The 19,254-nt window shown below is 42.3% G+C and overlaps 1 protein-coding gene across 1 annotated transcript in view; it reads right to left on the bottom strand.

Moving 5' to 3' along the window:
• Nucleotides 1–16,485, bottom strand: part of LOC115133023 (E3 ubiquitin-protein ligase Midline-1-like) — a 32,019-nt gene extending 15,534 nt beyond the window's left edge. The window contains exons 1-2 of the mRNA XM_029665847.2: nt 16,193–16,485; nt 6,108–6,882 (exon numbers count right to left, since the gene is read on the bottom strand). Coding sequence (XP_029521707.1) covers nt 6,108–6,821 — 714 coding nt within the window. The 5' untranslated portion in view covers nt 6,822–6,882; nt 16,193–16,485. The remainder of the gene's footprint in view (nt 1–6,107; nt 6,883–16,192) is intronic.
• Nucleotides 16,486–19,254: the final 2,769 nt, after the last annotated feature.

Here is a 19,254-nt window from a genome sequence, read left to right as displayed (position 1 = left end):
TACCTATGTTGCATCTTATACAGGTCCTAAACTAAAACATGTCAAACTGTCAAATGTCAAAAATGTCATGTCAAACACTATATGCATTTCCTTAGAACCATATATATTTCTTAGTAGTATTTGTTTTGCTGTCTTCTCTAAGATGTAGTGATTATGTAAAAAAATATATATACAGTACCAGTCAAAAGTTTGGACACACCTACTACAAAGTGTGAATAGAATAATGTTGGTCATAAAGTCAGTATCGTCTAAAACAGAGTTTGGAAGCCTACACTACCAGTCAAAAGTTTTAGAATACCTACTCATTCATTTCTCCATTTTTTTATATTTTCTACATTGTAGAATAATAGTGAACACATCAACACTATGAAATAACACATATGAAATAATGTATTAACCAAAAAAGTGTTAACTGTATCTCTTAAAGTGTACATTTCCCAGCTGTCAAGTATACATCTAAATATTGTAAAACATATGTGATTAAACATGAAACTATTTGTGAAAAGATGTAATGTGATGTTAACCTTCTAAATGAGAGTATGGATTTTCATATAACGATTAACTAGTCAGTGGCCACACCCCCGTGAGCCCAAACATCGCATTAGGCATCATAGAACTGCCCCTTCTTCCACAAGAGTATATAACACTGTCCTACAAAATATACATTAAGTCAGAGAATGCCGGGATGTCGTCCCCACGTTGGAATGGCTACAATTCTATAAGCCACGGAGACCATACAGCTGTAGTTTTGAATACACTGCTGGAAATGGTTCAACTCTGAGACTGTCGATCACTACAGAAGAAGGAGCAAATTCTAGATGGGACGAACTACTAGTCTGCAGCTAGAAATCACGTAAACCTAGTACGAGAATACTGACAACTGCCGAAAATTTCCCAATGGTACTCTGAAGTGTCCATCCTAACCACCTACAACCACAAAAGACATTGTGACATCTGGGAAAGTTAACCAGACTCTTATGAACTCTACAGGACGATAGAGTGCTTTCAACGGAGAGATAACAAAATTGCAATTTCTTTCAGAATGAGTGGCTGTTCATGTGCAAAGTATTAGCAATTATCCACTGTGTACTGAATACATTTTGTCTTTCCCGCTCTTTCTCAGTCCCCTTTCCTTTGTCTACCAAGCCTTCATATAGGCTAAGGACTTTTCTATCATTGTTACTAACCAATATCTACTGTTTGATTGTTATGTCATTCTGTGTGATTATTTAGTTAGTTTGTAAATAAATAATTAAGCCAATTTGTATATTTCTGATTCATTATGGAAACTAGGGTTCGTGCAGATAACCAAGAATTGAACAATTTTTGGAATGAGAACTGATAATAATAATAATAAATCATTAATAGAAGACCAATGGTTCAGATATTAAAATATTTGAAGAGTTAAATTCGGGAAATTATAACTCTTACTCTTAATTTTTCCAGTGGTGCCCTGACAACGTAGTTAATTAATGTTTACATGATTAGTTTAATCACAAAATAATTCAACCTAGATACTTGATTTTATTATATACAGTCTTCACATTTAATGATGGTGTCACGCCCTGACCATAGAGAGCCCTTGTTTCTCTATGGTGTAGTTGGTCAGGGTGTGACGAGGGGGTGTTCTAGTTTAAAATGTTTAAACGTTGATGCATTTTACTATTTCAGACAATATAACTGCATTTTCGATGTACTGTGCCTGAAATTATTGACATCCCTGATAAAGATGAGCAATAATGACTGTATGAAATAAATCATATTAATACTGAGCTAAACTGTATGCAAAAAAAGGGAAGTTATATTATTGTATACTAACCCAATTGCATAGAGAAAGAGATTTTGATTAACAAGTAGTATTTTTTTCACTCAAAAAGGTAGGTGTCAAAATGATTCTTATAAAATAAAGTAATCGAAAGTTTAGTATTTGCTCCCATATTCCTAGCACGGATTGACTACATCAAGCTTGTGACTCTACAAATGTATCGGATGCATTTGCCATTCGTTTTGGTTGAGTTTCAGATTATTTTATGCCCAAAATAATTAACTGGTAATTCATGTTTTGGGTCATTTTGGAGTCACTTATATTGTAAATGAGAATAGAACATGTTTCTAAACAATTCTACATTAATGTGGATGCTAACATGATTACGGTTCATCCTGAATAAATCATCAGTAATGATGCGTGAGAAAGTTACAGAGGGTCAAAGATCACACCCCCAGGACCCACCAGAACATGCGCCAGCACGTCGATGCTTTTGATATATTTTTATGTGGTTTTTATAGAATTTTACAGTTTTCTTAACACAAATTCCTCCTACCATTGATGCCCAATTCTGTAAAAATATAAAATAACCCTAAACCATAGTAAGAGGCCTATGCTTGGGTCTCACAGGGTTTAACCCTATCCCAAACCTTAACCCTTACTTTAACCAGTCGGAATTAATGCCTAAACGCAGCTATCGAGTTTTGACGTTTGTCCCCCCTGTGCAAACGTTGAATACTGAAGTGAGACCATAAGATCTTGTTGGTTGTTGAGCAGAGGATACATAATGTTGAAACAGCTATAGACTGTGTATCAAATTCTCTGATGTACTGTATATCAACTTCTCACATCTTGCTTCATTCTTAATGTGTTTGTGTTTGCTGGTGTATCTTGTCTCAGTGTTAATTTGTTTGTTTGTGTGCCATTATGTTCTCCTCACTTTATCTGCGTCAACTTTCTCTTCATCTCCATCAGTTCTCCATTTCTCCTGTTTCATTTTCCCAAGCCGTTTCTGTCTGATATAAACTCAGTGATTTTGTTTACGGAGAAAGGCAAGCAGCTTTGAGTTATTTAGTCTCACTTAATGGAATCCATGCCTTCATGTGCACACCATGTGGGAAAGTTGCAGGATCCATACATGAAGTACATCTGCATTAATTCCATGTGATTTTGTGCCATTCGTTTTGTTGACATCAAATGATGTATACAAAATCATTTATATCACTATTTACCATCTATTTGCAATGTTCATGATAAACGTAACGTTTCTCCTGTCACTACTCTGCCAGTTGTGCAAAATGCAAGCCATAATGCTGCATAACGTACTGTACATAACACTTCAGAAACAGTCAATGCTTGTGTTGTCTGTGGTCCCTCCCTTGGCCTAGACCCTTGAGACACAAAGTCATCTGCATGGCCAGTCATAGATCATGAGGCAAGGCTGCAGGGAAAGGGTCATGACCGTGTAACAGTATGACTCGATTACTCCCGGGCATGGGGGAAGAAGTTGTAGTTGGGCTGAGTAAAGTGAAGAGTTATGGCCAAGCCAGGAGCTGTGCCATTGGGGAGGGGAGGAAGGCAGAGGACAGTCAAAGGTCTTTGCTTAGCTACAACAAGTTTATCATGATTCTGCATTGTTAGATCAGAGCTTCCTCTATGACCCAGATCCATGGACCTCTGATGCTATTTTGAACCATTTCCTCTCTCTGTACGTTTCCGTCAATGACCTAGCCCCTTCACAGAGGCCCACTGCCACCACTGAAAATACTGCAATCATAGGACAGTCATTTCCCTTCAATCCTTAATATGAATGCATCTGTCTGTCGTAAAGCATACATAATATGGAAGTGAGGCAGAAAGACACTGTAGTGTAGAATAACAAATGCTCCATCAATGGTTCATCTCTCTGAAAAACAAAAATATCCAGTGCTTCATTTGAGCTGGATCTTTCCGGGAATAGGATCCAACACCTCTCCGTTTTGCAAGGATCCGGTAGCCTACCTCTCCTGGCATGACATTTTTTTCTCATTGTTTGCAATTCACACTGAACATGATAGTCCGTGTTTAATTTGGCCCAGATCCTGACGGAATAGGATCCGGCAGGTTTATGTTTTGCAAGGGTCCGGTAGCCCACCGCTCCTGGCATGAAACATTATTTACACTGTTTACAATGTAAACATCAAATAAAAGAGATCTGCCCCGTAAAAAAAAAGTCATGTGAAAGGTAAACCCGGCCCGGGTTTATGGTTCGCGCAACATTGTAGCCTGGTGGCCGTTGCTGTGAAAAGAGAGAAGTACTCTTAAATCACTCACAGAACTAGAATGATATTCATTTTCTATGATCTCTCTCTCCGTCTCTCTCTTGCTCTGATAGACGCGAGCCTGCAACTATCACCTCTGCAGCGTTGCACTAAATTATAGAATTGCTGCTGTCTGTCTGTTCTGAAATAAATGAAATAATTCAGAATACTACACCAGGAATACGTCTATAATTTAGCCACAGAGGATCAATAGCTTATTTAAAATAAATAACATATGTGTGGATTGTGTGTAGCCTAAACACAAGGATTTGCCTCGGGAATGTGCGGCAAATCTGCCAGTGAATAGCTAAACAGACCTTTCGCAATATTTCAAATACAATCGCAGGAAAACGTAGGTTGGAAAGCAAATGGTTACTGCTGAAAAGAGAAGACTCTAATATGTATGTAGGATACCAAAATATTTGATCAACTTCCAAATAGGCCTGTTCAGTGAACAGCATTGTTTTACAAAGTAAAACAATAGAGAGAGAGAGGCTGTTGACACCAGCGCATTGACCATGACTGGTGAGTGAGTCAGTAAAACTGGAAAGCTTTTTCAGGATTTTAATTCTTCCTCATACTGTACAAAATGGCATTGTTTAGACAGGCAGCCCAATTCTGATATTTTTTTCCACTAATTGGTCTTTTGACCAATCACATCAGATATTTTCCAGAAAAAAAAGATAGATAAAAAAGATCGAATTGGGCTGCCTGTATAAATGCAGCCTTTGATGGATTCAAGACAAGGTCTTTTTTATTGATCTCAGATTATCCGTTTTGTCAGTGTCAAAGTAGCCTGTCGTTTCAATCATTTGTGCTGTATTAAAAAAGATTATGTTAAAGTCACCAGTCATAAAAATGACGTAGAATTGCATGAAAGGCTTTGAGAAAAGGACACATTTTTCCCAGACCATAGGCAACAAATAACGTCGCCATTTGTGCAACTTCTGCAAGTGCCTCTACTCTACTGCTCTGTGCCACTCAAATACAATGATAAGCATGCGATGCTTTACTATAAAGCTGTTTTTTTAATCATGCATTCCGGTACCTCAGAGCCCCACAGGTCACCCCCCTCTCGCGCTTTCATTCTGTTTCAGAACCTCCCGATTTGATAATAGTTACATTTGGACTTCATGTGTTGCTTCTGTAATCAGAACACTTTTCTAGACCGCTTAACATACACAGGAGAGATGGACCAGAGTGCAATAGATGCCAAATTGAAAATCAGGGATCACACATGGCCTTATCACAAATCAAACTCTGGTCTTAATTTGTCCTGCAGAATCCATATAGGACACATCCATCAAACATCACACTTCTGGGGACCACCATGCCCTAACAGACACCCTTCTTCACATGGCAGACACCCTTCTTCACATGCCTTCTTCCCCCCCCCCCCCAGTGTGCTTCAGCTCCCCCCTGAGAGAGGGGGTAATAACAGGCCATCTCCCAGTGGGCCCTCCCTAGCAGCCTTTAACACGACCTACCAGTCACACTCAATTAAACCAACCCCCACCAAACGGAGCGATTACCACTGTTTAACCTCAACCTTCTGGATGCAGCACTCTTCCTCATCACTAATGAGCCCCTATTTTCACACTGCCTGCACAGGAGAGATGCAGAGAGACCCTCTTGGCATTTTGGGGCGGTGCAGTACTTGTACTAATTGTATGATTAGGGCGCTCCGCTAATGATGAAACAAAAAGATGATAACATCATTTTTGTTGGAAATCTAGGCTACATAGTTAGTGAGGATTATAGTGCACTCAAAACAAAATATAGTAGCTGTATTTCTTCACCACAACATTACACTTACAAAGTCACACCTACGATGGCGAGTGCACAATCGGGCATCTCACTTTCTCACTCTTTTCAACTTCACACACAGCTTTCCACAGCTCCTCACTTCTCGCTTTTAATTCTTTACCCCGTCACACACATTATCCACAGCAGTTCTGATGCCGCCCCTCCTCAAAACAACATGTCCACCAGCAGAGCATAGCGACCAGGTTCATGCATACATTCAAAAAGTTATCCCTTACCTTGAGTTTCTCGAAGCGGTCGCTCAAGGCCGCCACCTGGTGGTCTCGGTGTCTTCCCACCAGTTTGCACAGCGAGCAGATGAGCTGTTCGTCGGTGACGCAATACATGTTCACTTTCTCCTCCTCGTGTTCCAGGCACTGCAGCCCCCGCAGGTGGCAGTCCGGCATGGGCTCGATCAGACGGTGGCCCGTGAAGGGCTTCTTATTGGGGTGCGTGGCACGCAGGCACTCGTCGCAGTATGACACCTCGCATGTCACGCACGTCTTGACAGCGTTCTGCGGCGGGTCCTGCTCGCAGAACTGGCACTGCACGTGGCTGGGCGGCGTCCCGGGGCTGGTCATGGCGGTGGAGGCGGGGACCAGGGCCAGGGCGAATCGCCCGGCGTCCTCGCTAGGGGAGTTGGGCCCGCTGTGGGGCAGCAGGGCCAGGGGGCCGGAGGAGGCGGCCCTCTGGACGCGGTCGATGATGTTCTGGAGGGTGACGTTGCGTTTCAGTCCTTCTAGGCCACGCTGCGGACTGAGAGAGATGACATAGCGGCAGGTGGGGCACTGGAAGGCTCCGATGGACTGGACGGGCTCGTTGGAGGCGCAGTGGGATACCAGGATGCGATGGGCGCAGCCGAAGCACAGGCTGTGGGCACAGGGCAGGAGCAGTGGGTCCTCAAAGAGCTCGAGGCAGATTGGGCAAGTCAGCTCTGACTCCAGCGCGTCCATCCTCTCAGGTGGAACTCAGGCGCGGGCGTGTCAGCGAAATCCAGGGTAACTGCTCAGCTATCTGGAGAGGTGGACAGAAAGACTGAACCGTTCAGATAAATACACGTGAATAGTTATCTACAGTTGACTGATCATTTCCATTGTCATCAATTGTAGTACTTCAATGAAAATGAAGGGGTAAATGAATTCATCAAAAACGTGGAGTGTTGAGCGATCAGAGCTTGTATTGTTTGAAATGTCCACAATATATGGGTGAGGTCATAGAAATAACAAAGCAAAAGTCTCTTCTGTTATTTTATGTTTCCTTTATTTATTTGTCTTGAATGTCTAATGTTAATAAACAGAGGACATGAGTACAATTTATGTTAAAACATCTGTCTCAGTAATGGCAAGCTGTAACACACTGACTGACGGTGACCCAGAGCCCTTGTCAAAACCAATAAGGAGGGATGTCTTTTTTTTTACTTCTATCGAAAACCTGGTTACACAACTCAATAGATTTGGCAATATACACTTGTATATCCTTTTTGTAGGCCTCCAGGTGGGTTATTTCTTCCACAATTGATGCTGAATGCAGATAATCACTCATCAGAACAGAGAACTGAAACTTGCTCCCCCACAACGCTGTCTAGACAGGTCAACTAAACACTCATGCCATTGTCTGAGGTGGCGGGTGCCAATACTCTCCCGACGCCATGCCCTTCTCTCAGTCTTGCGGCAGTGAAAATGTACCCTCAGCCTTCAGGTTGGCCCGAGTACAGCAAGGGGCAAATGATTTTCAATAAACTGATGCTGAGCAGAGCACAGGAAACGGGACCTGTCTACCAGGAAATGTAATGATTTTACAGCTACCCAGAACCATTATGTGATTTTATTTGACCATGGTAATGCTGACCTGATTTAATTGAACGGTTCAATTTGAACCCTTCTTCAAAGTCTCCTGTCAATAAGTGAACAATCCTTCAAAGTCAAAGCATAATCCTACCTCTAATAAAGCCGTTTTTCCAGGGATGTCCCTGGGTGTAGTATTTTCAACAGATGTCACTGTTTTCTGTACTTGTGTGTCCAGCAAGTACACTACTATGCATCTCTCTGACCTAGTTCCAAGTGGGACTTAGACTGCTTAGCAACGCCACTCCCCTACCCCTCTGGAACAGTGACAGACACAACACTTCTTATTTAGCATTGAATGGTCTCTGAATTCCTCTGATCGGGGACAGTGAGTTCTCTGAATGTCAACTGCAGAATGCGTCAACCTTCGGGCATCAGACAGAAGCTGTAGTGACCAAACACATTCATTGTGAAGGATCATACAATGTGTCGTACGTTTTAAAAACACAAACATCAAACATGCCTAAATTGACCTGATACAGAACTGAATAAATCAATGTAGCACACACCGTACCAGCAATGACTTGTCTGTCACAGAGTGACCCTATCGTTTCCCTGAACTCAGTGAAGATAATCGCTCCCTTGACTTCGGTGTACGGTATTGAAGTATGCGACGGCATGTCGAAGTGTCTGCTCTCAACCTAATAACACCAGATAAACCATGAAACAGCTGAATGGATTCCTCTGGGAAAAGTCCAAAGCAAGTAATAACTTTAATAAGTAGAATGCTAGTCACTTTAATAGTGTTTACATATTTTGCATTACTCATCTCATATGTATATAATGTATTCTATTCCACTGTATCTTAGTCTATGCCGCTCTAACACTGCTCGTCCACATATTTATATATTCTTAATTCCATTCCTTTACTTAGCTTTGTGTGTATTGGGTATAGGTTGTGAAATTGTTAGATATTACTGTTACATATTACTGCATTGTCGGAGCTAGAAACACAAGCATTTCGCTACACCCGCAAAAAACATCTGCTAAACACTTGTATGTGACCAATAAAATTTGAATTGATTTGAAGTGGAGTCCCCGTCAGACTTTGCCATGGTCTTTGCCCTTCCCTAGCACGCGGATCCCCTCTTAGCAGACCCACTCAGTACCCACCGATGGATCTCGCTCCCGTGTACTCAGCATGGCAGACATCTCTGCTGAGGAGGATGCTACAGAAGCTGAAGAGCCCGAATCAGAAACACAGGCAGCAGGGAGCTCAGAGGACAGATCCCTGAGCATGGAGACACAGCGGGGTGGAACATCGGTCCACAGCAGGCATCACTCTGCTGCCTGCGTAGCCCTTATCCTCCTCACGCACACACTGAATACGCAAAGTCGTCTAGTGTAGCTGCCGACCAGCGTTTCACAGGAGTTTCACAGGAGCCACGGAGGCACAACAGGAAAGGACAGAGTTGTCCCGACAATTCCAGCAAAGTTAGCGAGAGAGAGCGGTTCACTAGAGCGGTTAGCTCTGTGGACAATCCCACTTCACACAAAAAAGTGACACTGCAATCTGTCATCTGACCTCACAGTGGAGGTGCGGGAGGGGAGGAGGGAGAGAAAAGAAGAGAAGAGAAGAGAAGAGGGGCAGAGAGGGGGTGAGGGAGAGGGTATTGTCTTCTCTCTCCCTTCTGCTCATTTATAGCTGTGGTCCAATGAAAAATCAGCAGGGATAGGTGTCAGAAGAATAACTAATGTAACACGTGTCATTAAAATACCGTGTGAATTTCAAATCTGAGGAATACACATTGTATACGTCGGAGTTCTATGACACGTAATGGGTTTAGACACTAGTCTTGGACTCTTCTTCCTATTGACCTCTGTGAAAAATAGACTGCGATGACCTTCCCAAAGGGCCTAACCAGGGTTGGTAGTTGAACTGAGTCTGAACCTTTAAGATCAATCAAATACTGTGTGGAGTTATGTTAGTGGGCTGATATGCAGCGTGAGAGAGAGTCACAAGTTGAATTACACTATTTTTTCCATTTGCTAACGGTCATGGCATTAACCCTTTCTGTTGTAACTAACATGGTGCCTCAGGCAGGTTTGTTTGAGAAAGTTAAATGTTGCTGGCTTGGCAATTGATGCCAGGTGGGGACAGGTACAAATAATGGAGACTCACACTGACAGCCAGCTAGACTATCTTCATACCAAGTTGAAACCTAACAATTAAGGACACAACTTACTGTTGTGAGTTACAATAGTAGAATACATGGTGCAATTTCTAAATTTAGTTGTGCATCAGCAGTTTTTCTCTTGTTATGTCAGTCCACTCAATTCGCCTTGTCGCTAACATTTTTTTTTATTGGTAAGTTAGTCTATCCAGCTATCTAAACTTGTTGTTATCTGATGCAGGGCACGGTCCCAGGGGCCCTGAATTCCACGGGTCCGCCTTTGATTTTGATGTTCACTCTCACTCGGATATCATATTAACATGGCATAATGTGTAGAATTGCATAAAATTAGCTGTAAAACTGCAAAAAATATGTATATACACGTATATATATCTCTTCCCCATGGCAAAATGTGTTGTGAAATTGCAACATATTCTTTCTGCCCCATGGCATACTGTGTATATTTGCTGAAAAATTGCTTTGAAACAGCAACATTTTATCCATGCCCATGGCACAATGTGTAGAATTGCACTATGCATATCCCCCTGTGTCTCGCTGGATATCTTGTCTGTGTGTGGAGGTACTGGTTGTATCTTTAAATCAACTCAGTTGCTAGAGGTTGTGGCTTTTTCACTATCTTTGATCTCGTCAATTTGAAACAGATCCTTTTTCTCTCCAGTTTCTAAAAACAGTCACTTCATGAAGAGTGGATGAAAAGATGAAAGGGCAAGACAATATGATGTATAAGGGTGCAAAGGTCAGATGCTCTGAGACAAAAAGGAAAAGTATTCAATTGGAGATTAGTTAACACCTTCAAGCTACTGTATATTGAAATTGGATGAAAAAATAGCCCTTATGCTATCATAGTAAGCTTACGTCTCCTACTGAATGTTTGTAGCTAGAGTAGCCAAACAAAACCCCCCTTATTCAATAATATGTGGTCAAGATTCCCTTTCAGTTCAGTACAATAGGACTATCAAAAAAGGGAGATCCCATACAGTGGATACCATTTTATAATCCCACGCTTGTTATCCCAAAACAGCTGAAACGTAAAATAAAATGTACAAAAAAATAAATGAACCAGCAGAAAGCTGCTGTAACAAAATGGAGGGGAATATTGTCCATCCGGTGGCTTGACGTGAGCGACTGTGGCATCCCACGGAGCGCAACGCTCAAACTAGGCCAAAGGCATTGACCTACCTAACATAATCAGTGTGTGTATGCATATGCACTTTCATTTCCAAATGAACTGAGACGGGCGAGAAACGAGAGGAGATGCACGAGAGGAGATGGTTCATACTTTTAGGGCAAAAGTATGAACCATTTATAGGTAGCGTAAATACAAACGTATTCTACATCTCGCCTAATTCCTGGGGATTAGATGTGAGATACATAATTCCAATATCAGTTTTATTTTGCAATTGTTAATGGTAAAAAAAAAAAATGGTAGTATTATTCTGGATTTGAAAAAGAGGAACAAAAATATACAAATGAATAATTATGGGTTTTATAATCCCTATACAGTGTCGAATAAGAATCAACGCTCACATGTCCGTAGTTCATATACCAGGACATAATCTATAGTTTCCTAACCAGGGCACAAAAATAACAAAGAATTGTTCTAGCTACCTAGGACTTTTGACAATTGATTTGCTTCTCTCCAAACACGTTTAATAACCTAAAGGCAGATTAGAGGATTGGCTGTTGAGAGTAATAACAATCTCTTTCAGACACACACAAAGTTGGAGCATCTGAGATGAACCACTGACCCTAACGTTTCTTTCAGTAGCTGACCCCCTCATACAATTCACTTGAAGTTATCGATTTTTTATTGAGTATGAAATTGACTCCACCCTTTGAACCATGGTATAACATTTGGCACATGGTCTTCATGCCCTTGATGTCTGCTTTTGTTGTCAATATATACTGTAGGCATATTTCCAAAGTCATTGTTGAGAGTGTGAAAATATCCACTAATAAATGGCAATTGGACCCTCTGGTCTTGGCATAAAAATGGATTTGTCACAGCTACAGTTCCACAGCCCCAGTCCACTGTTCTGACACCAGTTATAGAGTGTATTGTTACCCAGTGTCTCTCTCTCTGTCCCCTTCTCCCCATGACCGTCGCATGCAGTGCCCCCCTAATCACCTCTAATGACCGCCCCAGACCGTACGTCGGACTCATTAGCGTTAGCATTTAGCCACCCGCCCCCCTCACTCTCGGCCTGCCTGTCTTTGTTTCGGCCCCAGACACCCTGCCTGTTTATCCATAATCCGCTCCTGCCACTGTGTCTGTGACCAATCAGAGACTTTCATGTTGAAGATCGGGTCAGTCACGGCTAATGGGATTGGACGCTGTGTTTGAGGCTGGGGTGCGAGCCGGGAGATTAGGGGGGCTGGAACCCTAAACTGGCACATCTGACTCAGGGGGGTCTCTCTGGCTATGATCCTCATCTGGCTCCCCCCTCCTGACTGACCCAGATATGGAATAACAATAACAAATGTTATTAAAAATTACATTCTGTGTTGGGGACAGACTGGGGAAGAATGTGTTTATATAATAGTGTTTATAATGCTGACAGGGCCAGATGGAAAAGTTTCAATGACGCATGTGTGTACTGTATGCGTTTGTGTGCGAGCAAGCAAGCATATGTGTGTGTGTGCGTTGCGTGTGCCCTGTGCGCTTGTTGATGTGATTCTGTGATACTGTTCGAGACCCAGCTTTAGTTTCCACAGACATGGCTAAGTGTCAGTCAGTGACAGGGGAAGAGAGAGGGGTCAGGGGTGACATATGCCTCTCCACTCATCAGCCAATTCTGGCAGAGTCAAAGACCCAGTGCCGGGCGGGGAGAGTGGGAAAACTTTACCTGGCGTCTGTGGAATGTTATATGGAGCTAGGAAGCTTACGGTACTGAGTTTAACAGACATAGAGGTCAGAGGTGGGAATGTAATAAAGGTGTGTGGGTGCACTCGTTTGTGTGAGTGTGTGCATACACTTGTGTGTGTTTGTATGTGGGTGTGTGTGTGTGCGTGCATGTGTGTGTGCGTGTGTGTACGTGTGTGTGTGCGCATGTGTGTGTGTGTGTGTGTGTGTGCGCCTGTGTGTGAACGCCCGTGTGTGCGTGTGTGAACGCCTTTGTGTGTGTGTGTGTGTGTGTGTGTGTGTGTGTGTGTGTGTGTGTGTGTGTGTGTGTGCGCCTGTGTGTGCGTGTGTGAACGCCTGTGTGTGTGCAACTGTGTGTGTGTGTATGGTTATCTTCTCTCTGACACGCATCATCAAGTCATACTGATATCCTTTTCTACCAGCAGAAGATGTCGCTATAGACTGCAGACACAGTCATGGGATTGGGGGCCTTCGTCCTGACATGTCAGTTAGACCACAGGTCATTGATTGCTCCATCAGTTACACCCCAAGAGGCTGACCCCAGGTTATTCTTGGCATGCTTGACCTGACCGGGTAAATAGTCATATAAGGTCATAACAGCATACATAACACCCTACACATGGATCAACTTAGAAACTCTATGAACCCACTATGGGAGGTGTTTAAGCAGCCTATGTGTAAGTGATATCTGTTTATGTTTCACACTTCAAATACTACACATTTTATTGAGTTTTCTGTAGTAAAAGACATAAGCTAACCCCGAAAATGTTTTGTCGAAGTGCTGAGAAACGGACAGAATAAACTATAAAAAGAAAGAAAGAAAGTTGCACACTAATTATGCTCCCAAACATTTGATGGGTATAGCAACCAACGTTTCAGCACGTAGTGCCTCTTCTTCAGGGTTTTTGGGCAATGTATCATACACAATGCACAAGCCTGTCTATTCTCTTACCTGTTTTAATAGTGTTGTTTGTCCATTCGTGTGATATGAATGGGAGGACTGTCAAATTCTTCAATTTGGTAGGGGTTGCGGGGAATAATAAAGGAAAATTCCACAAAAAGTATATCTATATAGGTATGTGTATGTATGTATGTATGTATGTATGTATATATATGTATGTATATATGTATGCATGTATGTATATGTATGAATGTTTACATATGCATATGTATGGGTATGTACGTGTATGTATATATATATGTGTGTGTATATATGTATATGTGTATGTATATATATATATGTGTGTATATATGTATATGTGTATGTATATATATATATATTTACCGAAAAATGATATGGGGGATTGGAAATGATGCAGACAATTACAATTATTGATGGAAACAACTATTTTTCCGCAATATTATGCTGATCCACCCTTAAAAAAATTTTTTTTTAAATATATATATATATATATATATAAATTAAAATAAATCATTATTTAAACACAAAAATGATCGTCAAAGTAACTTTTTAAAACGTTTCAAGAAAGAACGCTCTCTGGTGGCAACAATGCAGACGTGCAGAAAGACACATGGTTATACATTGGAGCATCTGCTTCTCTGGATCTTGAGAGAGACGGCTCTCATCACTCCACATTCCATAATTTCCCCCAAAATGGCAAACACCAAACTAAAGTCACACTTTTCCTATTTCAATTGTTCTCGCTCTACTGTGCCGAATGACTATGACTGATCGCTGGAAACTGAAAAACTGTGTTCCGGTCCACACGATTTCCCTGATCGAAGAGGCAGAGCCAACATCCCAAACAAGTCTCTCATTGTCAAAGGCTCACTGCAGAAGAAGTTACCATGGAAATATTGTTCATGCATCTATTGGACCAAATAATAAAAGAACGCATAAGCATAGGCGCAGAAGAGAAGAAAAAAAACTGTCTGTGGTTAATTTCCTGCTGGGAGATACCCAGAATGCAATTAGCAAACACCACAACTGTAATAAACTGAAAATATGCCACAACTAACGCAAGGATAACAGCTTGGTCACCATCCATCTAATTACCTTATATCAACAAGACACACAACATGACCAGAAGTACATCAAAGACACAGGAAAGCAGAGACAAACAGACAATGCTGTTGTTGTTATATTTATTCCCAGTGACAAACACAGAGCAAGTCACAGTGACCCATTCCCACAGTCTGTCATGTCCTGAGGCAGGTCAAAGTGGCCCCACGAGAGCTTATCAGACTATGGTCCTCAAGCAGTCGTCTCCACTGACCAAGTTGACAGTGGACTGCTTTATAACAGGTTGACAAAGCATCAACCATATCTTGAAATCACAGCTCTCCCTTCATTATCAAAGACAATAAACACAAAGTCTGATCCAAGATATGTTTGTGCTGTCTGTCAACTCATATGGTCATTGTCATGCCAAACATGGACAAATAGATCTGGAACCAGGGGAGAGAAGGTTAGAGGGACATCTCTGTGCCTTTGACCCACAATACAGTAAGTGAAGGGAAGTGAACATGATAGGTTTGTGCTTAGGGTTCAGAAGAGCGTTGTCAAACGTGTGCTTGGCTGGAAAGGATATGTTGCTGAATGGGCAGATGTGACCTCTGCTTCCCTCCTACTCTGCGTGATCAGTATCACACCATGTTGACGGCAATATGCTGAGAGGATTTGGAGGAACTCAGAAATAACATAGCATAAACAAACACATACACACACACACATGCAGGTACACACACACGCGCGCACACACGCCATCCTCCCAATTGCCTCCCCACTCATGCCGCCCGCAGAGTCGGTGTGTCAAATTCTCTTCAGTGATTTCTTTTTAAAAGCCCAACAGTTCAGGTTTCTCACACCACACTAACTTTGTGAACACCCCACCGATATCTCTCACCCACTCGCATAAAGTCTGCTAAGAGGACAAGAGCTCATCAGCGTCCCAAAATTAGGTCACATGAAAACGATTGTGGAAATGAACAGAGGCATCACTCCCTGCACTGATACAATCACGACGTGTACCCTTAGGGGTCCCACTGTGTTCCTGCTGTCAAAAAAATATTTGACCTATCACAGTCCCCTCATCTGAATATGCAAAGCACTATGACAACTACTTATGTTATAACCCCAAACAGCAAACATGTTCTAGTCTCATAAACACAAGAACACAGATGCTGAAGTAAAGTGTATCATACTCCAATTCTGATGATCAATAAGTCATATTGATACAGTAGCATATTCACTAAAGTAACTACCTCTCACAAGTATATGGTGGTAGTCCCATCTGGAAATGTTGCCTACTTAACCTCATGGTCATACTATTATCAGCTCTATAACTGTGATCACGGTTAATGATGATTAGAACTCAGCTCTCTCTGTGATATCATCATCACTAGATGTAGAGAGCTTTGGAGAGAACTCCTGATGACCCCTGCTTTAAGTAACCAGAGACCCCATACCCTCAGGGACCACACAACAACATTTCCACACAATCAATCACAGTCCACCTTACCTGCCACATGGTTAAAATCCCATTGTCCATCAACAAAGTGAAATAAGAGAGGAAGAAGAAATGAGAGAGCTGAACTGAGCTGCTGAACCGTCAGGTCAGAAGAGGCCCTTCATTCTCCATTACAACAGACCAGCTGCAGCAATAGTCGACCTGCTATACTCCAGTCCGACTGGGGGAACTTTGTGTCAGTGTACGTCTGTCTCTGGCTGTCACATCGCCTCTCGTGGCATATTTCCTCGCACCCTAAAGCCGCTCCTCTCCCCAGCCCAGTGAGAACACGCAGGCAGGAGGAGGGAATCTAGCTCACCGTTCCGCCTCCACCTCCCCTTCCCCCTCCCCCTCCACTCTGTATTCAAATAGCTTAGATGAGCCAATCGGGAGGTACTGTAGCTAGAGCAGGGACAGCCCACCCTGTGCAGTCAGTTGGTACAGTACAGTATGCCTGTTGTGGGATTATGGCATCTGAAATGAAAATGTGTCGATTTATAATGGTTTATAAACTTCTCTCCTTCCTGGTATTGTCCCACTTATAATTTTCACGCTCGTTGCAATCTTGCCAAAGTTCTCTGTCTCTCTTCGTCTCTCTCTTGGTATCTCGTTCTCTCTTTCTCGCTCTCTCTCTTTCTTTCTCTCTCTCTCTCTTTCTCTCTCTCTCTCTCAAACACACACACACACATACATACACGCACACTAGCAAAAGTTCATTGTAGCATGCTTTTTTTCTCTCCCCAAATGAAAGAAGGTTAGATTAAAGATTCTGTCCGCAGTCATTTACTTCTGGAGACATGTAGGGCGTTCGTTCTCCCTCAACTTCTACATGATATTGAGGGACTCACTCACTGACCTTATCTTGGGTAAACATTCCCCATAGTCACTTGAAAAGTTCAAATCTGCCACCTCCCCTCTAGAATCTGTGCATTTCAAATGTTTGGAAGAAGAATGTAATATGCTTGTATTAATCAGAAAGAGTTGAAGTTTAAGACCTTGGCTGAATGGAATGAATCAGGGCGCTGGGCTAGTTAAGCACCCTGACCGTGGCAGTGATTCTGACACTTATTTTTAGAGTTGGAACCGGATGAGTAAGGCACAGTTTAAAAATTGTACTTTTGAGAAAGACAAGAAAATCCATTTCCATCTAAGGTTAGTTTTAGACAAGAGTTGAGATCTTAACGGAAAAAGCTAAGTTCTTGTATCATCACAAAATGTGATTCTGCAGTATATGGCAGCTAAGCACATTTGATGAAACATGATGTATAGTCAGCACAAATGTAGAAAAAAAAGATTGTACGTTTTAAGACAAAGACTATGTAGGAGGTTTGAGCAGGAGAGAGGTTTCTCTACCTTTGGGAAAAACACTACGCCAGAATAGCTTCAGTAAATAAGTGCCCATCTCCAGAGTAAGATGATATCCTCCATTTCCCTTAGAGTAAAAAGAAAATCAAACAAAAACCCAGTTCTCTGGGCAACCTTTGGAGAGCTGCTGCTGCTGCTGCTTTGGGATGTGCTGTTAGGTGGAGAGGCCTCTTCAGAAAGCACATGAATACCCACAGTACAGACTCTTTCTTTAATTAAGCCCACAATAGACCTCCAGTCACAGAGCCTGGCTGGAAAGCGCCCAGCTCACTGTAATAACACAATGCATGCCACTCAGGACACAGGCAGAGCTCAGCGTTCTTCAGCCTCCTCAGTGTTCAAGAGACTCTTATACAAGTCAAAAAGGTCATTTATAACAAGGTCGCTCCTTGCGTCCTCCAATGTAAAGGACTGTATTCATTGATGCTGTGTTTCAATTCTTTTCTCTGTTCATCGTGGAAGGACTGCAATCGAATTAGTAGAGGGAAGGAATATCATCAACCTACACAATGTCTGTGGAATCATTTGTGCAAAGTCATGGTGTACGAAGTAAAAATGCCAGCTCTTTCATCCGGATGTGGGCGATTATATTGGTTGAAACTGACAAACATGATTAGCACAAGCTGTTGTTTGGGGTTTCTCTATATTTCTTTCTCGGACGCGTTCTGGGAGCCGTGGTTTTAACATGGTGGAATGATTGGAATGTTCAGGAGATTGCCTCCTTTCTCTAAGTGAGCCCATTAAAGGGATAAGCCTGACCAGGGCTGTTACCAGATTATTTAGAGGGCACTGGCGCTATGGATAACACACACACACACACACACACACACACACACACACACACTCCTTCCTATCATCATCTCTCATCTTCCTCCCTGGTCGTAACATATTTACCACTCACATCTATCTCGACGCCCTCCTGCAATGAACTGGTATGGTCTGACAGGGGAGCTCCTACACATGTTAGTGGTAGTTTAATAAAGCTGAGTGGAAATCTAAAGCTCTCTGTATAGCTTTGTTGACAAAGCACTCACAGAAAAGGGAGGGCACTTTAATACAAGTACGCGTCTGCCTCGGGGGCATCACGCTCTAAGGCGTCATGGCCTCCAGACAAATCCCAAACACATTTCTTCACTTGGTGACTTTTGCCCCTTTAACTGAGTTCAGATGGGCCTTTAAAGAGCATTTTTTACTCTTTGATATATACGGCCAGTGTTTGCATCTGGCATCTCAACACAGGCACCTAGAAAATGCTTTCCAGGATGGCCCAATATTTTAGATCTAATCACCAAGTTCCACAGGTATGCCTGCCTGCGTGGTTCAACAAGACACAGAGAGAAATAACATTTATCAGCTGAAAGGACCAGACATTCTCTTTTTGTTGTGTTATGTTGTTCATGGACCTCCTCTGAGTCAGGCCGTGGTTGCTAGGCAATAACCAATAATTGGACACAAACTGAATGAAATGACCGCTCAGGGACGAATTAAGAGGTCAATAATGACTATAACAAGTGATGACTGCATTCTCCTTTCTGCCAGTGGATACGAACTAGTGAGATGAATGGAAATAGAACATCAATATCTTTAGCATCATGAATTTACGGTTCAGTAGACGTCCTGATGCTGAATCAAATCCAGCGGTGAACAGTGCATTGCACAGTGAAAACAGTTTGCAGTGATGCTGGAAGTGTTGGCAAACACACACACAC

Source organism: Oncorhynchus nerka, linkage group LG2 (genome assembly GCF_034236695.1).
Source record: "Oncorhynchus nerka isolate Pitt River linkage group LG2, Oner_Uvic_2.0, whole genome shotgun sequence".
Lineage (NCBI taxonomy): Eukaryota > Metazoa > Chordata > Actinopteri > Salmoniformes > Salmonidae > Oncorhynchus > Oncorhynchus nerka.
The sequence above is the reverse complement of the archived record's forward strand: the minus strand, read 5'-3'. Positions and strand labels throughout refer to the sequence as shown.